Consider the following 24271-nt stretch of genomic DNA (forward strand, 5'->3'; position numbering starts at 1 on the left):
AAGATAAACACAAGGTCATAATTCTTCAAGATATTTCTCTAAGTCTCTTATTTAAGGGAAGGAGCAAAAGAGTATATTTTAGAGAGATTTATTCATAACTAACTCCAGAGAACTGTAAGGTTAGGGCATAGTCCTATAAGACATAGGGGTTCCAGGCTCTATCTAGGCTAGCATGCTGTCTTGTGTCCCTGTGCCCTCCTTTGACTGAGGTCAAAGAACACAAGAGGATTAGCTTCATCCTCCTACTTCTGACCCTTTTAAGTTGGTTTCCTGAAATGACTGCTTTTTAGAAACTCCCCATTTGATTTGCTCATTTTGATTCACATTTTTCCATATTACTTTCTTTTTATAAACTCAAGTATAAGAAGCAATGAGACCACTGTCTCTCCAGAATACTCAAGTCCTTTCTTCTATTTTCCTGAGGCCATGGACATATTCAGTAGGATCATTATACCCAGGAAAATCTAAAAGTATTTTGAATTTCTAAAGTAAGAGAAGTTGGCCTTGTGGTGTTTGAGTGTTGTTTCTGCTCAATTCAGATCTTAAAGTAGAGCTTAAAGATAATTAACATATTTTATGGGAAAGAAACAGAATTGATAGGGAAAGGTTCAAAATAAAAGGTAATTTCAGAAACAAAGAACAGGGCCAAAACCTGATGAATGCTTCTGTAGCTGAAAAACTGGTCCAGATTGTCATTTGCTTTCTGGATAATAAGAGAGGAAACAGGGATTGGAGGGTTTATTCCTTCGAGGACTTTTGTGGACACATTGACAAAGCTTCTCTCCCAACCCCACAGCAGACTGAATTCTTAATCAGAAAAGCAAGAGACCAATTTCTATAATTGTTTCAAGTTCATTTCATGGTCTAAGTATCCATTTCATACTATTGGAGCATCTAATTTTTGAAAAAGCAGTAGTGGCATGAGAAGTGATTACTAGCAGTCAAAATTAATTTTTTCCTGTTCTTCCTTCCCATCTCTGGCTCTCCTGCTAGCCAGAAAGCTCTTTGCATACATAGACTGATAATCCTCATATCCTTCCATAGTACCCAGTACCTTGCGGCTCTGAACAAAACTCAGATTAAAGAGCATCTAGAGGCCATGGGAAGCAAATGTGTGTGTGTGTGTGTGTGTGTGTGTGTGTGTGTGTGTGTGTGTTTATTTCACAATTTCACAAGGGCCCTTGAGAAAATTCTTATATTACGTTGAAATGTTCTTAAGCATTAGCCATCGAGATTCTCTTGTCATTGTAACTTTGTGTGTGTGTGTGTGTGCGCGCGTGCGCGCGCGCCTGTGTGTTTGTCTGTCCTATGGAAAATTGAATAAAGTTTAGATGAGATGAATTATTACAGAACATGAAATGTGATGCTTTGTAACTATTTTTCTTGAGTGATCTTTCTTTAACAGAAGTAGACCCTGGAAAGATTTGTTGCATGATAGCTGTACACTAATAGGTAGAAACAGAAATGACTATGAAAACCAGATGTTCTATCTGGGCCTCTATTCAGCAGTAGGACTTCATTGTTGGCATGTATCATTTTTCTCCTGTTTACCCACACTGATTAAAGGGCACTTATGGAGTGGTGTTCACAATTGCTATGTGCAGTGCTCATTTGCATGCTTTACCACCATGGTTTCTATACAACATGATATTTCTCTGGGAAGTTTTAAGTTTATTCCTTCAGAAATTATCAGATTTGAAATTTAGAATATGAGAAATATTTGTTTTTATTTAAATTGCTAGGGGATTTGCTAGACAATACCCAGTTCCCTGTCTTTGGCATGAGGTTTTCTAGCATTTCTCCGTAATTTTCAAGGATGGATTTGTGTTGTACATACATCTTAACTTGTTATTATTGTAGGATTGTATTTGCATTAGTTTAGAAAATTCCAGACTTATTTTATTTTTGTCTTTGTTTTTCTCCAGGAATATGCAAAAGATATTATTATTGGTGGTTCTGATCCTGGGCTGATTTGGTTTGCTTAGAATTTAAGCCACTTAAATAAAAGGGAAGCTAGAATTGGTGATGCAGTTTTACTTTTATTCTCTTGGAATTCTGTGTAATCTAACATGTCATGGTACATCTTCCCACAGGTCCACATCCAGCTTTCAGAGTGGCACCGTGCACTTTTTCTTCCACAGGCCTGGCTTGCATATATGAACCGAGCTTACCATGCCATTTTACAAGTAAGGACACTATATGGGCTTTACTTTGCTAGTAATGAATAGGAAACTTACATACATAATCACGCTTAATTTAATTATGGATGTCCCCCCACCAAATTGCGTCTTCTTCCTGACCTCTATTTTCTTCTGTTCAGCTGCCTTCTGCATCTCTCCATTTGACTGTCCCAGAGCACCTCAACAAGTGCCTCCAAAACTCAGCTCAATGTCTTTTTTATCACTGTGTTTGCTCTTAACTAGGTGTCTGTTTTCCAAAACTCAGCCTGTCTTTCTAAGCTTTTGACTTTTACATAAACTATTCTGCCTCACACCCTACACAACAAAGAAAGTGTTAAACGTTCTCTGTTTACTTACCTAATTTCTACATGTTCCTTAGATCGAGTTGTCTAGACAGGCATTTATGTTCTTTACTACTCTTCTCATTGGATTATATGCTCCTCCGTGTGCCTTCTTTGTAGCCATGACCCCAGTTTTGAAACCCTTGTTATTTGTCTGAGGTCTCCACTTGTCTCTATACTCTTTAAGGGAAGAAGCTGTATTTGCTTTTCTGATGTTTTTGCCATTTGATACAGTGTCTAAATATAGTGACTGCTCACTAAATGTGAGCTCTGCTTAATTTTGTCTTCACTTATATTGTAAGTGATCAATCTTGAATTTCTAAACTTGAAAATAATTTTGGTCATTAGAAAATGACGTGAACAGTTAACAGTATTAGAAAGCAATGAGCTCAATATTTTTCCTTAGCTTAAAGTCATTGTTAAGAATGTTAGAAAAAATAAAATATGATGCTTCTTAGGTCTTAGAATATGATTTTCATAGCGTCTCAGGACTTGGCCAAGTGTTAGCTATAAAATGGAATAGGATAGTGGGAGTGGGGGAGTGTATAGGTTGGTAAGAATGACTTAGTATTTAGACACTCATCTCAAATGAAAACCTTACTAGAAGAGAGGCTGTTGAGCTAGAATTCATAAGGCAGTGATAGATTTTCAGAAATTTTGATCCATTAGAACTGAGTAGGGAACCAGAAATCCTCACTTTAACAAAGCACCAGGTGTTTTAATGTCACTGGTCTACCAGCCACATTTTGAACAACAGTTTTAGATGGAACCTCCAAAGCACTGTAATCTACATTTCAAAGATGTTCTATTGGAGCCCCTCTTTCCTTTTGTTCATTGCTATTTTAACTCAGTTTTTTTTAGCCTCCATAGTGTCTGGGTACCCAGTACGTTTTGAATACATTTGTGAGTGAATGAATGAAGCTACTTGTCTCTACATGTTTCTTTAGCATCATCATATACATACTTGGCCAATTATAATTTCTACTCAAGGAGAATGAGCTTGCAAGTCAGAATGCACATTTCTTCACATTCCTATTTTTCTAAGCCATTTTTCAGTGTTTTTCTTCACCAGACACTTATGGAAAGTGTCTTCCTTGCCATGCCTGGTGTAGAGTCTGGGACACAAGAAAGTAAAGCAGTCCTGTAGCCCAGTCTAGTGAGACAGGCTAACTTGTCCAGTGGCTATTCTAGTGCTTTAATCATCTTCAGTGCTTTAATAAAAAAAAAAAGGGAACAAAATGCTGTAGCACCTTGAGGAAGGGAATAATACCTCTTCCTGTAGAATGAACTGAGAATTTTATTTAGCACTTAGTGTAAAGAAGGCCAAATTGAATAGGATTGTGGTTTAATTCTTACAGATGGCTTGCAGTTTATTTAAAAAGCTCCATTTTCCCTCATCACAGGTACCATGTATTGAATAACTAGTGTGTATCCAATACTTAGTATATATGATTTCACTTATCCTTACTGAGAACATTGAATTGTATGTTACTAAACCCACAGATAACTGTATTATAGATAGAGGAACAGAGTTTGCTAGGCAAGGAAAACAAATGGCTCAAAATCCAACAGTAAATGAAAGAACTAGAACTCAAGCTGGATTTGTCTGACTTGGAAACATCTGCTTTTTCCACTGTGTGATATATTTTTCAACTGCTATCATTAGTTATAAATTTGTTTAATGTTTTAAAGCACAGATCTATTTATAAAAAGCCTGCTCACAATTTTCAGTAATGCAGACTGATTATTCTACCTTACTACTATTGTGGTGATGGTGTGAATCTTTTACAACATAATATATATTTGATTTGGATGTCTAATTAAATCAGTTGGATTGAAAATTAATGATGAACAATATGTAACTGAAAGGCTTAGGCTACAGCAAGATCTTTAACATTAGGTCTTTCGGCAGAAATTCTTCTGCTTAGCCATCTGGTTCCAGTCATATCTATTTCTTTCCACAGTAAAAGGATTTCTAATTACATCAGTGTGGTTGACATGGAGGAAGTATATGAATATTTTCTGATTAAGATGACAAATGCACATGCTTGATAAAGAACTTTCTGCAGTCTTCTTTACTTTGTTTATCATCTCTTTTCTGATGTTAAGGAAGTTCAGGTCTTTAGCCTTTGTGAAAGACTCCTTGGGATTGAGCGTATACCTTAAACAGGGACAGATGAAAGCAGATTGACTTCAGACAGTCATTTTCTGGGTTGGCTACCTAGCCACAAAGTAATCTGAAACCAGTCCAAGGGCAAGAAAACCCTAATTAATTGTTAAATATTTATTGGGAGACCTTAATAAATATTGTGGTCATTTGAAAGATTTGTTTCTTATCTATTTGTATTAATATTGGTGGTGGTAGTAGTAATAGTAATAGTAGTAGTAATGGTGGTGGTGGTGGCAGTGGTGGTAGTTGAACTCAGTAAACTCAGCACATGATAACCTCATACTTCTTCTCTTGCCTCTATAGTTTGTTTTTAACAGGAGGTGAACCAGGTGAAATTGCTAACTAAAGTCAGCAAGCTCTTGGTTATACAAGCTGGTAGTAAAAACTAAGAAGAATGTTTATATTACCAGTTGAAATATAGTCAATGCCAAAACTCCATTGAGTTGATCATTTAGCCTGTTCTCCCTTTAAAGTTTCCACCTCTCCCCTTAGCTAGAAATATAAGTGACCATACTGAATGCCACTGGATATTTCTACTGCAAGTAGGCTAAGAATTGGAAAGCAAGGTGAATCTGGCTAAGTAACCTACCATTCACTGAGTACAGCAGGTTAGGAAGACATTCCAGAAGAGGGAGTAAAAAGGAATAGAAACTCTGAAGAAGAAAAATGTGAAACCTAGGCACAAAAGATTGGTTGTACCAGTTTATGACTCCAGGGGAGATTACAAAAATAGACCTTCTCAGGAAGCTGCATGTATTCTAGCGTTCTTATTTTATTTATTTTCAAATAGGTTTTTAATCTTCTAATTTCCTGTATTTTTTAAAGAAAAACCATTATAGGAAATAGATGTTTTAGAAGTAAAGTTATATAATTTAATATGCACAAATAGCAGAGTCAGATAATAAAAATCATTTTTACTTTTACTTTGCCTTCTCTCCTGGAAGGGTGATATAACTGTTAAATATTAATGTCAATATCTTTTACTTTAATCATTTCTGATGCTTTCTTCCAAGAGACAGTGGAAATGGAGGCAAGGATAAATTTGGTTTTGAGAAACCATTTACTCCAAGAGATTATGTAGAATAAAAATGAGTTATTTCTGAACAAATTTAAATATCTTTAAGAAAGAAGGTTTAGTAAGACTATAAAGAAAGTGTGGATTCCAGTTATTAACAACAAATCTATACAGTCAGTAAGAGGAAATGACTTTAGACCAAGACAGTCTGATTGTTGAGTTCACATCCTGAATCCTTCAAGCTGTCATGCTTCTTTCATTAGTGTTTAGAGTACCATATTTCTTCTATATTACTTTTGGGCTCTAAATAGTAGGAAAAAAGATAACCAGTAGAGAAATGGACAGAATTTAAAATACAAAATCACTAAACATCTTTTAAAAAGCTCAATCTCATTAGTAAATAGTAAAATAAAGTAAAACTATACCAGAAGTATTTCACATCCACTGAAATAATAAATATTTCCTGGCAATTTCAAATGCTGATGAGGAACCAGGACTCATTACTGGTGAAAATGTAAGCCAGCACAACTTGCTTCTGAAAGTGGGTAGGCCTGATTCCATGATCTCACACAAAATCTAGGTTCTCATCTAGCTTAGGTTCCTTCCGTCAAAATGCTAGTGTTTCAATTACATTTAAAAAATGTAATTGGTGATAGAGTAAACAGGAAAATATTGGACTACAATAATCCTGAGTGTAAAAAAATGGAAAGGATAATAAATATACTTGAAAGCCTTGGTCTTAATATTCTCTCTTTAAGAAGCAATATTAGTTATGTTTCTATTATACTGTAGAAATTAATAACTATGGTATTCATTTTATAAATTCACTCAAGAATTTGAAATATAATGTTGGAGCTATTGGTAAATAACTTTTCTTACATATCATGTATATCTTATGTGTTACTTCTCACCTAAATCATTTTCTACTATTTCTACCATTATGTTCTAATTCTGGTGCCAAAACCCCAATCTTGGTATTATGTCAGCTAAAATTACCAATTTCTGACAAAGGAAGGTGAATACCATGTAGAGGACTTTGAAAATGAGACCTATGAAATTCAAATCTTCTTTAATAGGTATCCTGAAATGAAATTTTATATACTAAATTTGCCAAATATACAACTTCTTCAAGATATACCTCTGGTAGAGTATAGAAATAACTGTGCAGTGATACACTGTTTCTATTTACTCATCCTCTTTCATAATCAGATATTCTATCAGGATATAAAGCCAAGTGGAAAAGGATCTACTTCCCAAAGAAATTTTCAGTTCATTTCAACCATTGATTTTTTGCATGCTGATCTATTTTGCATTGTTGGCAGGGAAGAATAGGAGAGCTGGAGCTGCAGTTAAAACATGGGAAAGAAGGACCTGAGGAGGTGCAGTACAAAAGAAGCACAGCCTGGCTGTGGTAAGGGGATGGCAATTTTTTGCTCATTATTGTCACAGGAAGTGAGTAATGAGGAAAAGAACAATTGCTTTAAAGTTAGTGCTGGTGACTTTTCCTTATGGTTGGGCCTAAATGATAACGAGAGTTTTATTTTATTTTTTAAAAATTTATTATCAAATTAATGTGCAAAGAGGTTACAGTTTCATACATTAGGCATTGGATACATTTCATGTACTGTTTGTTACCACCTCCCTCATTCCCTCCTCCCCCCTTCCCCTTTCCCTTTCCCTCCCACGAATTGTTCAGTTCTTTACACCAAACAGTTTTGCAAGTATTGCTTTTGTAGTTGTTTGTCTTTTTTTACCCCGTGTCTCTCAATTTTGGTATTCCCTTTCAGTTTCCTAGATCTAATACCAGTATACACCGTTTCCAATATACTCAGATAAGATACAGAGAAAGTGTAGGTACAACCACAGGAAGGGGATACTAGAAGATCATCAATAATAGAAGCTACAGTTACACATAGCACGATGAAAGTAGTTAAACAGTGATATAACAATTGTTTCCATAACATGGAGTTCATTTCACTTAGCATCATCTTATGTGTTCATAAGGGTATAGCTATTGTGCTCTTGTGATCCTCTGCTGTGACTTGCCTAAACCTGTGCTAATTATTCCCTATAAGAGAGACCATAGAGTCCATGTTTCTTTGGGTCTGGCTCACTTCACTTAGTATAATTTTTTCTGAGTTTTAATATGTATATTTTTTAACTATTCCCCAGATATAATAAGGGAAGCTTTATTCATAAATTACATACATATAATATATATTCCTGGGTATCCATAAGGAATTGATTCTAGGTTCACCTATGGATACCAAAATCCATGGATGCTCAATTCTCTTACATAAAGTAACATCATGGGGTTGGAAATATGGTCTAGTGGTAAAGTGCTCACCTCGTATACATGAAACCCTGAGTTCAATTCCTTAGCACCACATATATAGAAAAAGCCAGAAGTGGCGCTGTGGCTCAAGTGGTAGAGTGCTAGCTTTGAGCAAAAAAAAAAAAAAAAAAAAGCCAGGGACAGTGCCCAGGCTCTGAGTTCAAGTCCCAGGACTAGCAAAAATAAATAAATAAATTAATTAAAGTAACATCATGTTTACATATAACCTGTGCACATATATATGAAATAATCCCTAGGTTACTTATGATAACCTATGTTATATAAAAGCTGTGTGGATGATGTTGATTTGGGAATAATGATAAGATAAAAAGTCATTTTTTGACACGTAATTGGTTAAATTCATGGATGCACAGCCCCCAGATATAGAGGACTGAATCTACTTAGCTATGTTTTTTTTTTCTTACACAATATGGAAATGGATTTGCCATCCTGCCTCATGCCTTATTCCTTAACTGATTATTTTGTATGCTTTCGAATGAAGATTCTGTTTTTTTCTCATTTCATTGCCATCCTACTCACATTTAGTTAAGAATTACTCCTCTTTACCTCTCCACACTGTTCTGTAAGATACTTTCAGTATTAGGAATAACTTTACCATGTCAGACCTTTAATTTCTCCAGCACAAACTCCCTTAGGTACTCCTACTATATTACCTAGAAATGTGTAATTGCTGGCACATTAAAATCAACTTAAATTGTCATATAGGTTGGGAAGAATACTTTGTCAGATTAATTGTTGCAGCTGCCTCATTTGCAGGGAAAATACCCAGAACCTAGATAGTTTTGTCTACAAGCTGTTTTAATCTTAAAAAAAATATCTATCTGAATGTTAAGTTCATTTGTCAAAAAAAATAGACTCTATATTTAGTTCTGTTTTTTTATGTTACATTTTATAGATTTATCAAAAATAGTAATGCAGTTTAAAATTTTTGCTGTTGGATTAATAATGGAGATTAAGAATTTGGACCACACTTTTTATTTTCTGTTGTCTTTGGATTCCAACTTTTATTTCATCTTCTAAAAGCAGTGGTAGGTAGTATATACTTGCTTCACTCTCCAAAACATAGAAAGATACCTAAAGATATAAATCCCTAGTGAATGTATAAGAATTCTGGAAGTTACTTAAGAATAATATAGACGTAGAAACTTTGCAGTTAAACTTGTAGTGACTCACCGAGCACTGGTGGCTTACACCTGTAATCCTAGCAACCCAAGAGGTTGAAATCTGAGTACCGTGGATTGAAGCCAACCCAGGCAGGAAATTTTATCTGACTTTTGTCTCCAGTTAACCACCAGTTAATGGAGCTGTGGCTTTAGTACTAGAGCACTAATCTTGAGCACAAAAGCTCAGGGACAGTGCCCAGGGCTGGCACAATACCACAACCAAACCAAATCAACACCCAACAAATCTATAGTGACTGGTAAGCTTTGTTTTCTTTGCTTCCTTCCTTCCTTCCTTCCTTCCTTCCTTCCTTCCTTCCTTCCTTCCTTCCTTCCTTCCTTCCTTCCTTCCTTCCTTCCTTCCTTCCTCCCTCCCTCCCTCCTTCCCTCCCTCCCTTCCTCCTTTCCTCCCTCCCTTTCTTTCTTTTGTTCTTTCTTTCTTTCTTTCTTTCTTTCTTTCTTTCTTTCTTTCTTTCTTTCTTTCTTTCTTTCTTTCTTTCTTTCTTTCTTTCTTTCTTTTTTTTGCACTGGTCTTACCTCTGGAGCCACAGCTCCCCTTGTAGCTTTTTTGCTGCTTAATTGGAAATGAAAGTCTCACAGTTTCCTACCCAGGCTTGCTTTGAAGAGCAGTTCTCAAATCTGAGCCTCCTAACTAGCTATAGTATCAGGTATGAGCCATCAGTGCCTTGCTTGGAAATTTTATTTATTTATTATTAATTGGACATAAATTTTTTTACAAGGTGTTGTGCAAAGAGGGTGCAGTTACATAGTAGGGCAGTGTGTACATTTCTTATGATATCTTACGACCTGTTTTTCTATCCCTTGTCTAGGTCAGGTTGACATATATGCAATATACAATGTATCAAGAACATATACAGTATTCACAGACTTGGTCTCTACTGTCTCTCCATCTCCCTTTGTTAACAGTCATATATCAGGGAGATCATGCCCCTTTGTTTTCTGTGTTCTAGGCTTGTCTCACTCAACATTATTTGTTCGAGTTCTGACCATTTCCCTGCGAATAACAGTATTTCACCATTCCTAATCGCTGTGTAGTATTCCATTGCGTATAAGTACCATATTTTTTGGATCCATTCATCTGTGGAGGGGCATCTGGGTTGTTTCCATATTTTAGCTATTGTGAATTGTGCCGCGATAAACATGGAAGTACAAATGCCTTTTTGATATCTTGGATTTTGCTGTTTAGGATAGATGCCTAGGAGTGGTATGGCTGGGTCATAGGGTAGGTCTATATTGAGCTTTTTGAGAAACCTCCATACTGTTCTCCAAAGTGGTTGTACTAATTTGCACTCCCACCAACAATGGAGAAGGGTTCCTCTTTCCCCACAGCCCCTCCAGCATTTGTTGTTTCCTGAGTTCAGAGTATAGGCCATTCTAACTGGGGTGAGGTGGTATCTCAGGGTTGTTTTTATTTGCATTTCCTTTACTAGCAGGGATGTTGAGCATTTCCTCATATGTTTCTTTGCCATTTTTATATCTTCTCTTGTGAAGTCTCTCTTTAGCTCTTTTGCCCAAGGAAATTTTATTTTTAAGTGAGTTCTTAGCCACTTACTTTATTGGAACACACTCCCAAATCTACATAGAGACATTTTTTATTTATTATTTCAAAGTTTGTTTACTGTAGCGTGTCATGTGCTATCATTGTTCTCAGTAAAAAAACAACAACAACAACAACAAAAACAGAAGTCAATTGAACTCTATTATGTTTCCTAGGGCTTAGAAACAGATAGTAAATTAACAGAAAATGATAGATTTGGGGTAGTTGAAGAAAAACAAAATAGGATAAATGGAGAAGAGATTGTTTAGGATCAGAATGTGGTAGAGTAGAGCTCGAACTATTTTCTATGGAAGTTCTGGGTCAGCCTCTTTACTAATATGGCTTTTGATGAAGCTTTCTGAAGGAAGTGATGGTGTGAGCTCTGCTGATGGCTGGTGGGGAACACTGGAAGAGGGGAGAATAGCACATTCCACGGCCCTGGGTATATAACATACAGAGTGAGCCAGTATGACTTGGAGAGAGCAAAGGAGGAAGTAATAGGGTATAAGAGGAGAGAAGTTCAGGAGATGGATTACAAAGAGTCTTTGTGTACCTGAAGAAAATTTTATGAGACAGACAAATATTTGAGGATTTGAACTAGAATGTGTGACTCATAATTTGGAAGGATCCTTTAGGTGATATAGTGAAGATATATACTTGGAAAAATGACTGGGAATCCACTGCAATAATGCAGACAATAAAAAGTCAGGAATTTAAAGTAAGGTGTTAGCAGTAGAAGTATTGCAAAATAAGTAAAATTTGAATCTATTTTGAAGACAGCCCCCATTGTTTTTTAAATCTGTAAGTCTAAATTATTAATTTAAATGAAAGATGTGAGAGGAAGATAGAAGTCCAGGATGCTACAGTATTTTCATATGCTAAGGAGATAGGGAGTGTTGGCTTACTGGTAGAGTTTTTGCCTATCAGGCCCAAGGCCCAAGATGTGATTCCCAGCACCACAAACCAAACAGCATGCTAGGGAGAGCAATGCAATTGAAGAAGAGAAACTAATGATGCAGCAAGATCAAAGGGAGTAAGGGTGGGAGCTCTGGTATGCACAAAAAGTTTTAGTCTTAGAAGATTGCACTGGATACACCATCTTCCCTTCAGGAAGGCAGAAATTGGTTTATTTGGGGATTGAACCAGACTTACACACTTGTTAAATAAGCGCTCTACCACTTGAGCCATGACTCTGGACATGGACAATATACATTTTAGAGAAATTTATTGACAGGTGATTTTTCCACTCAATTATGATCTGAAAAAAATTGCTCTGAAGCATGACTCATTCAGCCAGATGTCTGTGTGGCTTATGCCTGTAATCCTAACTATTCATGAGGCTAAGATTTGAGGATTGCAATTCAAAGCAACTTGGGCAAGAAAGGCACTGTAATGTTCATCTCTAACTAACTACCAATAAGGCAAGAAGTGGATCTGTGGCTCAAGTGCTAAAACAGTAGCCTTGAACATCAAAGCTCAGAGACAGTGCTCAGGTTCTGAGTTCATGCTCCAGGACCAGCACAAACAAAAAAAACGAGACTCATTCACAAGGTGCTGAGATTTTGTTATATGTTATATGTCAAATGCAGAGGAAAGAGGGAGGACCAGGGCCCCACCTCCTAATGCCTTGACATTAGGGGTTAAAATTTCAACATAGAAATTTTTTTTGTGGGGGGCAGGGGCAGACAATATTTAGTCCACAGAAGAGGGTAGACTAAAGGATACCTGTATAGACACTGTCTCAGATTTTCCTGTATATCTCTCCTCATTTGCAATCACCTCCTTCCCAACAATAACCCAATGTAAAGGAAGATAAAATTGTTTTTGAAGTAAACCTGCTGCAATTCTTTCTCCCTGCATGAAAGTTATCGATATGTAGTTTTAAGAGTGGGAGACATTGCCAAAGATTCTTATTAATTGATGTGTAAGAGAAAAAGGTAGAGTTCCTGCTCTCACATAAACTCCTATTTTCCATCTTTATTGCAGGGTCAGAGACATGTTGACTGATGAGATTACCAAGACTGCTGCAAAGTAAGTCATTTATTCTTTCTCCAATTTTTATGCAACTTTTATTTCCTGGAACATATATATTATATGTATATGTATATGATATTATAGTTAAATATTATATAACAATAATATATATAATTTATATATCATTTTGTTATATATGATATATGATGACATATAATATATAGATATAGATATATAGTTTTTTTAGGGCATTTGATAACTTTAAGGGCTGAAAAGTACTTTCTTATTACATTTTGTTTGTTTTTGTGTGTCTTCGGGCTTGAAGTGATGGCCTGGGTGCTGTCCCTGAGCTTTTGTGCTCTTGGCTAGTGCTCTCACACTTGAGCCACCTCCAGGTTTTTGCAGTTACTTGAAAATAAGAATCTTAAGGACATTGGTGCCCAGGCATGACTGGAACAACAATCCTCAGATCTCAGCTTCTTGAATAGCTAGGATTAAAGACCTGAGCCATTGATGACCTGCTGTTTTCTTCTTTCGTTTTGTTTTGTTTGACATTAAGTACTTTTTATTTTGTTTTGTTTTTGTCATTCCTGGGGCTTGAACTCAGGGCCTGAGCACTGTACTCAACCTTTGTGCTTAAGGCTAGCGTTCTACCATTTAGAGCCACAGCTCCATTTTCAGTTTTCTAGTGGTTATTCGGAGATAAGCTTCTCACAGACTTTTCTGCCCAGGCTGGTGTTGAATGGCAGTCCTCAGATCTCAGCTTCCTTAGTAGCTACACCTAGCTTTGCATGTAGTCACCAAAGTTGAACAAATGCTTTGTGCTTTGGCTTCATTGTAAAGGAGCAAAAGGGAAAAAGTAAATAAATTCTTGAGAATATGAGTTCAGTGAGATCTACAAATAGATTTTTAATTTCAACTGCAAAGCAGCAAACAAATCAAGTAGTCCATCCCTTCATTATCTGGGTGCTATTGTGTCCAGTGTATTGAAAGCTGGATTCTCTATAGTAAAAACTAATGCAAAGACCCAGTAAAAAGGTAATGTCAGTCAGCCTTATGCTGTTTTAGCAAACATAACTTGAGTGTTACCGCCTGAGGCTTTTGATTTACCTTAAACCAGTGCTCACTAAGAAAATTATACCCTAATGAATTTACTCAAAAAATCTCTTCAGGCTCCTTTGTTAACAAGTTGACTAATTGTTCCTGGCAGTAAGTTATATGTCAGATATGTTATTTTTATTTTTTTCTTCCACAATCATCTTGAGCTGCTGCCATATCTTTGACCTTGTTCCTTCCTAGCCTCCAATTAAATAGGCACACTTGTACTTGGTGGGTCTCTTTGTTTTCCCCCAAATAATTGTTTATTTATTGTCAAAGTGATGTACAGAGGGGTTACAATTTCATATGTAAGGCAGTGAGTACATTTCTTGGACAATTTGTTACCTCCTTCCTCATTCCTCCCCTCCCCCTTTCCCTCTCCCCCTATGAGTTGTTCAGTTGGGTTACACCAAATGGTTTTGGTGGGTCTCTTGTGTACTCAAAGTCTGTATCACATGTGATACTTACTTAACTACCAACTAGCTTATCTTTACTGTATCCCAGGGCCTTGTAGAGTTAGATTTTGCTTAGGAAAAGCAAAAGCAGAACAAATAAATTAAACAAATGAAAATATAAAAATCTGGTCTGCCTTTGAGGTAGCTTTCTACCAGTACTGAATCATAAGCAGGGACTTTACTGGGATTTCTTATCTCATACATGGTAGCTTCTCATCCTCAGGTTGTCTGAATAAAGGAAAAGAAAACTGGGGATCCTCCTCTGCTCTCATTTCTGTGAGAAGCACTGGATATTATCAGTAGACTATATCTGTTGACAAAAATGGAAAGAAAAGATACTCATAACCTGCTTTTCCAGTCTGGTGAATTACACTGATGGGCAACTCAGAGACATGTTGCTGGTGATGGCTCCTTGTTACGTAGTTTACTCATAGCATGGTAAAAACAGTGCTCTCACATTTTGTAGCCAAATACTTGAATGCTGATAAAACTAGCAGCTTTCTTTTAAAACAAACTATAATCTTGCCTTTGGAGTAGCTTATGCACTTCCCATTTGAAGATGTTATTTCAACAAGACTTTTATCTTCAGATTTGGAAAGCATCACTTTATAATTAATTACCTAAAGAGAATGGGTTCAAATGCTGAGTAGTATAGAGTATAACTAATTCATGTTCTTATTGTGTTTAGTCTCTTTTTATCAAGAATTTCACTCTAATTTTTTTCAAGCTTTATCTTATTAGAGCAAAAAGTTCTAGGCATGACAGAAAGTATATCGGAAATATATAAGGTCCAGAGGCTGAGAGGTAAATAAATGCTAGAGCACAGGAAAAAATTCACTGCCATTTCTATTTGCTTCTACCTCCAACCAGACAAAGGTCTCAAACATTGTCATTTGACACTTTAGCTTTCTACCTTGGTCTTTGACTGCCACTGGCTGGGCCAGGAAAAAGTTTGTTTTGTTTATAGTCTTAAGTTAAATACAGGAAGCAAAACACCAGTCATGGGTTCAACTGACTTGTTCATTTGAGAGTGCTTTTCAAGTATTTGGGTTAGAGCTAAGGAAGAATTGGAACACAGATAGACCTGATGATTGATGGAAATTTGTTTTCATTGTTATTCATTAAATAGATATGAACCTAAGGACAAAAATCCCCAAATGATTGGGTCATTTTGTTAATATGTAATGTAATACTTTGTCCATAAGAAAAGCACCATTGAAACTCATCCTTCCTTGTGCTTTCTAATTAGGTTAATGACATCGGGTTGTTTCAAAGGACAATTTAATTAAAATGTCAGTGGTGTTGCTTAGATAAATACTGTAGCAATGCTGACATGCAAATTAGGCACTGCTGTTTGACTGGCAGGGGATAATTATTTGAGTAAAGGGAATGAGTTTGATTGAAACAGTTATAAATTTTACTGGCCAGCTCCTCTGCAAGTTTGTTTTGTTGAGTGTACTGAGTGCTTTCTTTCATAAGCTACAATTCTGTGCATGTAGAGAATGAAATGTAATCAAGAGCTACTAAGCAACCTTTGTAATTTTTTAAACCTATTTAAAGATTAATGTCCAAATGTTGAACCTGCAGACAAAGATCTCATTACCGTGGCTTTAAGTACACATTTGTCCATTTTTCAACAATTCAGGTTCAGTGGAACTTTTGAAATAAAATAACGTGAAGTACTGTTTTAAAACTGAAGCTACTAGGGCTTATGCATATAATCTTAACAAAAGAGGATGATGAGGATGCTGAAATCTTAGGATCAAGGTTTAGAGCCACCATAGACAGAAAAATCTGAGAGATTTATCTCCAAACAAGTGGAGCTGTGGCTCAAGTGGTAAAGCACTAGACAGGAGCAAAAAGCCTGAGCAAAAGTAGGAAGCCAAGTTCAAGCCCCAGTTCTGGAATGAATGAATGAATAAATAAATAAATTAATTAATTAATTAATTTAAAGTGGGGCTAAATTGCCTTTCAGAATTTCAGGTTTCAAAGATAGTTTTTTCTGGGGCTAGGAATATGGACTAGAGGCAAAAGTGCTTGCTTCATATACATGAAGCCCTAGGTTCGATTCCTCAGCACCGCATATATAGAAAAGGCCAGAAGTGGCGCTGTGACTCAAGTTGGCAGAGTGCTAACCTTGAGCAAAAAAGAAGCCAGGGACAGTGCGCAGGACCTGAGTTCAAGCCCCAGGACTGGCAAAAAAAGATAGTTTTTTCTGTCATCTTATATAGTAATCTTATTTACTAAGATTTGATATACAATTTCACGTGACCATGTCAGTATTTTCTATATGGTACTAAAAATGAGTATATAATTCACAAATTACAATGTGATTTTTAACCTCTAAATTTCCTAACCTTGACAATTTATGGCCATTTTGTTGCAGGAAAGACATCATGATATTCCATTATAAGGAAGAAGACTAGGAATATCATGGTTTGAGGACTATGCAGTTGAAAAGTTAGGGAAAAACTATCTCAAAAAGCAAAACAGCACCAGTCCTTTTTATTCTAAAATTCACTATTCTAATGTTTTTGTCATTCATATGTAAAAAGCACAAGTTTACAATATGCAACCCTAATAGTAACATGTATAAAAATTGCATACATTCAACTACCTATGACTACTCAAATTTCTTGATTATAATCAAATAAAAAATAAATAACACTTCACTTAAATCTTTGAAAACAAAATAGTGTACCTTCCATAAATAAGAATTCTCCAGAAAAGATATTATTTAAAATATTTCCCCCGTTTGTTAATTTACTTTGTCTCACCAAAACTATTTAAAAGTCTATTAAGGACACGTACTTACAATGTCATATTACACAACTACAGTAGTGTTAAGTAAGTAAAGCAGCCCAGTATAGTTGTAAACATTTCAAATGTAGTAAACAGGACTTGGCAGATTGTAAAATTGAATCAACACTTAACAAGCATTAATTTATGTAGTTATAAATGTTGAATTGTGTATACTTAATAGGAAATACCTTGGCACCTCAACAGTTTTCTTTAAATGTTATCTTATACTTTTAATAATATTATTCATATTGAATACTTAGATGTTTTGATAAGATTTTATCAAATTTGATAATGTACTGTTTTCAAATGTGAATTATTTAACATATATCTTAATGGAGGACATAAATCCTGAATTGTGATTTCTATATAATGTGACAAACAGGGTTCAAATTATGGCTCATTACTTAATTGATTATAAACTTGAGTATATTTCTGGAAAAAATAAAAAGCAAAACAGGAATGGTGTTAATGAATGCAACCTTAGCTACAAAGGAGGCATAGATAGAAGAGTCATGGTGCAAGGCCAGTTGCAAAAAGTACAAGAACTTATCTGTAAAAATTACTAAAGCAAAGAATGTCTGGGGGCATGGATACAGTGGTAGAGTACCTGTCTAGCAAGCATAAGCCTCCAAACTCAAACCCAGTACTGCTGAAAAAAAGAAAAAGAGAAAAAAAGAAAACAAAATACAAATTGAATACTAAAAAATGCTTGAGACTAGAAGTATTTGAGACTTGGATGTCTTTCCATTTTTGGAATATTTGTATAAACTTTACCATTTGAGCATCCCTACTCTAAATATCTGAAATCCAAGATGCTTTAAAATCTGAAACTTTTGAGCATCATTACTCAACCTATGTCAGGTATAAAATACTTTTAGCTAAACAGTAGGGCTCACAACTATAAGCCTCGCTACTCAGGAGGTTGATATCTGAGGATCCTGGTATGAAACTAGCCTGGACAGGAAAGTCCATGAGTTTCTTAAGACATAAACTTTAGACATAAGTGGAGAAGTGACTCACTTTGTAGAGCCTTGAGTGAAAAAGCTAAGGGACAGTGCCCAGGCCTGGCATTCAAGTCCTGTAGCAGCGCGCGTGCGCACACACACACAAAAAATAATAGCACTTGTGTCAGGAGAGAAATTGACATGAGAGAGCAAACAGGTCTATGTTTGTGGGGTCTGTGCAGGAATATAAGTGCTTTAAAAAAAAAAAAGATCTCATTTGCCCTCCTATGATAGTACTTTTTCCTCTTTTGGCTAAAGTGCCTAAACCTTCTCCTGGAATCTTTTCTTTTAATACAGGGAGAGTCCTGTAGTCAAAGGCAATGCGTTATTGGCTTTAAGCAGCCTTGCTGTTATTGTATCCAAACATGAAACCAGCCTCTCCTCAGATTCCGATGGATTCCTGGAGGTGAGTTACAGTGTTTTGGGCAGGTGGGCTTTGATTATGTGGCTTTAAGCCTGGCTTTCAGGGACCTGGTCATAGATTTGCATACAAGAGTCAATGCAGTGATTGCAGTACTGAGTTATACTACTTGATGAGCCTCTATATTGTGAGCCCCACTGTCTCCCTGACTTTTGTTTGCTGCTTTTCTATTTTGCTTTTTCTATTACAATTAAGTGGTCATTTCCATTTAGAGGTGCCAATTTTATGCAAAGGGGTTGTCTTTTTGTGATTACATCAGTGGTAACTAATCTTAGGAGGTTAACAAGGCTTACTGAAAGTGAACAATGCTGTCAAAAAATGATAAATAAGCAGGGTTTACAAATTGGAAAAAAATGTACTTTGCATTTTAATTGTAGATGTCAATGATAAAGTGCCTATTCATTTTTTCAAGGCATTTATTTCTTAATTAAACATGTGGAAAGCTGGCCAGTGTTCATTTCCAGTGTACTTTCTCAGATAATTCATATCTGTCAAAAAGGCATGGGTTTGTTCTTCTTTTAATCTCCATTATGTAGTAGCTATCATTAGCTAGAGACAATATAGCCAAGTGGTTAAAACTATAGGCTTTGGAATAGGAGAGAACTTCATTTAGTTCTTATTATACTTCAACTTATTAGCTCTGTGGCCTATTTCTAGTAATCCCTTTCAAAGCCTGTTTTGCCATCTGTAAAATCCTAACTAGCTGATGTGCCTTAGATGTAGTAATTCATTGTAAAGATTAAATGAATTACTACATGTAAGGCATAACAGCTGGTAAATAAGAAGCTCTCAATAATAGTAACCATTGTTAGCATCTGAGTCACCTCATTGCTTTTTTGCTGTGGAAGTGAGACTATTCATTGTTATTCAGCCTTTTTGTACAAATAGGCCATTTGTACTCTCTTTTCATAGTATCTTCTGGTTGCAAGGAAATCAACTCTGGCTAATTTTTATTTAATAAAAAAGAAAGATATGAAAGCTTATGGAGTTGAAGACAAAGCTGGGTTTTGGGGGTAACAAACTCAGTCTTGCAAAGTCCAGACTGTATGTATTAAGAAAGCAGCAGACCACCCTCACTGGGGTAGATAAACTCTTGTCATTTATTACCTTTGTACTAGTTTCTTGGAATTTAGGCACTCAGTGTTTTGTGACCACCCCTTGGGTAGAATAGGACAGGTTGCTCCATTGTACATTTAAGAAGTTGTCAAATAGTTTAGTAGAGAATTTCCCAGAGGATCATATTACTAGAAAACAAGAGAATAGGCAAATGTATGGCAAGAGCTATAAATGTTCTTTCCATATAGAGAAGGGGAAGAGACCTAGGGATTATAATAAGAATGATAAAAGTATGATTGCTTCACATGTGAATGCTTACTTGGGGACCCAAAATATTATTTTAATAATGAGAAAGATGAAAACTATTTACCGAAGAAATATTTCCTTTAAAGCGCTATGGAATATTTTAGTAGAGACCACATACTACACAGATCTACAACCTGAAAAGTTAAGGCCCTTTTTATTTTCAATGCTCCTATTATTTTGGTGTTAATTATGCTGAACTAGCAGTTGTACAGTTAATTTGTCCTGGAATAATGGGGTGGGGGAGGGGGAAACTAATTCAGAGTAAGTCGAGACTCTTGCTCTTGGCCTAGCCTCACTTTAATGAAGACATGCAGCACAGACGGGGCTTTGCTTTTATTATTATTATATTTTTTTTTTTGGCCAGTCCTGGGCCTTGGACTCAGGGCCTGAGCACTGTCCCTGGCTTCTTCCCGCTCAAGGCTAGCACTCTGCCACTTGAGCCACAGCACCGCTTCTGGCCGTTTTCTGTATATTTGGTGCAGGGGAATTGAACCTAGGGCCTCGTGTATCCGAGGCAGGCACTCTTGCCACTAGGCTATATCCCCAGCCCTTTGCTTTTATTTTTGATGACTTCACTTCGATGACATCTTTATTTAAGATGTCATTATTTGATTGAAGTTGAAGTGTTCAAACTTCACACAACTCTGTATATGACTAGCAATTACATATTAAGATGAAGGCCTTATTTGATTCAAGACATTTTCCCAAGGTGATACCCAGCGTTGGATTGACCTTTAAGTTTGGTATCACCTGATGTTTCCATGTGAATTAATAAATGCTAATGATATCAGTGGTCATGAATGATTTTTCATAACCAAAATTTCTTTTTAGTGCATGTTTTCTTATAATTTCTCAAGTGAAGATCATCATGACTTTTGAAAGACACCCATCTGGTAATATTAATCAAAATGCTAGAAGTGTTGATCAAACTGTTGTAGGTTGATTGCCTTCTTTGTGAAATGATAGCTAATCAAATTGAGAAATTTTAAATCAGTTTTTTTTTCACCTCTTTCTCTAAGTACCACCTTATTTTCACCATGATTCACTGAACAGTGGGGAGTTATGAAGGGCTTTAGATGTGTTGTTTTGTAGATTCTCTTTTCTCACTTCTGCCCTACCTTGCATAAAAGATAAATCTTACTGGAACATATGTGAAGATGCCTATTGGTCAAATATCTGTTCACCTCATATATAGTCCAAGGAGGTGAAGTTTACTTTTGAATAATAACATTGCATTATTTTATACAGAAGGGGATTGTAGCCTGGATGCCAAAATGTTTAGATATGTTTCCTTTTTTCCATTATCATTTCACATTGTTCTTCATCTGTAGGTTCACCCTAATTTTCTTCCAATGAGGGAATGGGTTTCCATGGTCCTTGATACTCTCCTGGTCATTGTGGATGGCCATTACCAACCCAAAGGACAACTCTTCTCCTGCTTTTATCATGTAAGTATAGGAAATAAAAATAATAAAAAGAAAGATCAGGAAAGCCAATAGTTGATTCTTCTGACATCAACTACTCCCATCTATCATCCATAATGTAGCATACATTATGAATACCAACTTTGGTTGTCTGCTTATTACTGGGAACTTTTCAGTGTATGTGTTCATGTGTGTGAATAGTGGCTAGACAAAGATGAAAGAAAAACTGACTTGTAGGTCCCATGGCAGATTTAACTGCTCTGAGATGTGCCCTCACCAGCATTTTGAAAGCTCTCTAGGCTTCTCAGATGTTAATCAGAGTCAAGAACTACTGTTATAGTAGGATAAATATTGTCTGAATTGTGTGGGACTTGGAGTTTTTAGTTACCGTGTTTCATGTTAGGGTGAGATAGTAAACAGTTCTCTTTAGATATTTTTGTCCTTACTTATATAATGAGAGACTTGAATAAAATCCTCTGTAATAATCACAGCTTCAGATTTTCCCTTTACTCTTTTTGTAGTTGTTGACTTGACAACCTTTATTTTTTTTTTCTGTACTGATCAAATGAAAGTAAGAAATCATGCTTTGCTGACTTTCTGAAAGATTGCGAGGACCAGATTATTTAAACTATGTTAAAAAGAAGAAATGTTTTAAATAGTCAAATACTCTGTGAATACAAAGCAGTACTATCACTGGCCATACCAAAACAAAAAACAAACAAACAAACAAAAAAAAAGGACCTGCTACCCACAATGATTTTTCTATCCTCATGTTATAATCTGATACTTGCACCAAACATACTCATTTGTTTTATTTCCCCTCTGTTGAAGGTAGAGTATGCTTTTTTTCTGTATCTGTGGAGAATTATTTTGGTTCTACCGTATTGGTATCCATTGCTGAAGGAATTATGGTAATCATGAGACAGTCAGCTGAGTAGCCAAGGATTATAGTTGATTTGAATGAAAATATAGCCCAGAGTCTGAACTGTTGCTAAGATCACAAATTTGACTGAAAACCAGTGCCTATAGTCTTCTCTGTTCATGGCGTGTGCCTCTGACCTCCTGCCCATGGGAGGACCTGGTATGTATTCATCTGGGACTTTGGATCTGGCGCTATATTTTTATTCATATTTCAAGATAAAACATGACATGTCAGATAATATAGAATCGAACTGGAAAGTAGCTTTTGCTCAAAAAAGTCATTTCTTTATGCTGATTTGCTTAACTTGTTTAGAACTTTATGGAGTCTTTTGCAGTAACTTTCACTGAAACAGGACATTGTGTGAGATTTTCAACAATACGACTTAGTTCTTACGAAGCACTAAGGAAACCTCTTTACTAGCTAGCTTGAGTTGCCTCTTACCTTTGTGATTTTTATGTGATTGTACTTTTCAAAGCTCTGCTTCAAAAATCACTTCCCTTATTTCCTGTGCTTTAGCAGCTGAGTCATTTTCAGTAACATTGCCCTTTGAGAGTGCTATATTAACTTAAGAGTGTAACTTAGTACATGTCTGATTTTTATCCTTAAAGAACGAGAGCTTAGAGAAGGAGTCAGCAGAGAATTAAAAACACATTTTAGTTGCTTTGATTGTTACAGACAATACTACCTTTATGGCATGTCTGAAAATTTGAAATGAGTAATAATGAGGAATGATAGATGGGCTTTCTCTTTCTTGAGGCACATAGATAAATGTGTAGAATGTCTGGTCGGGCTGACATGGAATTCTTATAGAAGCTGTTCAAATTCAGCCACCCTGTCATTTTATTAGGGCAGTTACTCATTTCTTTACTGATAATTACATATCGGATGGAACATATAGAGCTCTTGATTTCATTTTGAATAGCTAGTTATTGCTTTGTAACCAGAGGCTTTTAGGATTTCAACTTCCTTTTTAATTAAAAGGAATTAACCCCCTGTAGGAAATAATCCATCTACTTGGAAGTATTCCCAACAAAATTTTTGGGAGATGTGCCAATAGATCTTTGAGCTAAACTTAACACACAGTTCTCTCTATTCTAAACTTATGCTCTTTTTTCCCCATTTTTCTGTCTTTCCTGGAACATTCTTACTTTTCTGGGTGTCTGTAACTTGACTTCAGTGTTTGTCCAAGTTCAGATAGCTTAGCTTTTCATTTTTCAGTTTGTGTACATGTGGACTTTTAAAAGCACTGGAATTCTTTTAGTATATTAAAGGAATTCATGACCTCTAAGCAGAAGGCACTTGTCATTTCTTTTTTCCAATTTAAAGAGACATAATTAGTTAAGTGACTTGATTAGCAAATTGCTTCATTGAGTAATAACAAACTGTAGTCAACACATTTAGTGGTGATAAATGTGAAAAAAGCTTGTATTGCTGTGTAGCACTTTTGTGGCAGGTGTGCCTCCTTTATGCTTTAAACAAAAGGCTAACCCCATTTTCTTCCTTTGGCATGTCCTAGAAATCGTATTCTGGTGAAAACACAGCTAGTGCCATTGCCCGTTCTGCTGCTGCCACGGCTTTGTCTCTCCTTGTGCCAGTTTTCATTATCTCTTGCAAAGAGAAGGTTGAGGAAATCCTGAATATGCTGACTGCCAGGTTACCTGGGAAACCAAGTGCTGATGAATCTCAAGCCGTGCAAATCCACATGGGCCTTGCTTTGGGGATGTTTCTCTCTCGTTTGTGTGAAGAGAAACTCAGGTATAGTTTATTAAAATATTCCTTCTTTTCTTCTTGGTGATTTAGGTGAAGGATTTTATATACTTACACAGTCATACCTAAACATTATATCTGAGCAATGTGTGGCTACTAAACTTTTTGAGATGGGCAAGTTGATCCTTTGTTCTCCTTTATGGGTGAATTAGTCTGTCTAAAATAGCATCATTTAGATGGTATGCATTTTATGGTTAAAGGAATTCAACTGATTGGTTACTTGAAAGTCATTTTATGCTAAAACAAAGTACTCAAGTACATT

General features: G+C 36.0%; 1 protein-coding gene across 1 annotated transcript in view; it reads left to right on the forward strand.

Moving 5' to 3' along the window:
• The window catches only part of Focad (focadhesin), a 267544-nt gene that overhangs the window by 190409 nt on the left and 52864 nt on the right, over positions 1–24271 (forward strand). The window contains exons 22-27 of the mRNA XM_048358113.1: positions 2094–2186; positions 7029–7117; positions 12767–12811; positions 18411–18519; positions 21228–21344; positions 23759–23997. Of these exons, the coding sequence (XP_048214070.1) occupies positions 2094–2186; positions 7029–7117; positions 12767–12811; positions 18411–18519; positions 21228–21344; positions 23759–23997 (692 nt within the window). The remainder of the gene's footprint in view (positions 1–2093; positions 2187–7028; positions 7118–12766; positions 12812–18410; positions 18520–21227; positions 21345–23758; positions 23998–24271) is intronic.

Source organism: Perognathus longimembris, chromosome 1, assembly GCF_023159225.1.
Source record: "Perognathus longimembris pacificus isolate PPM17 chromosome 1, ASM2315922v1, whole genome shotgun sequence".
Classification (NCBI taxonomy): Eukaryota; Metazoa; Chordata; class Mammalia; order Rodentia; family Heteromyidae; genus Perognathus; species Perognathus longimembris.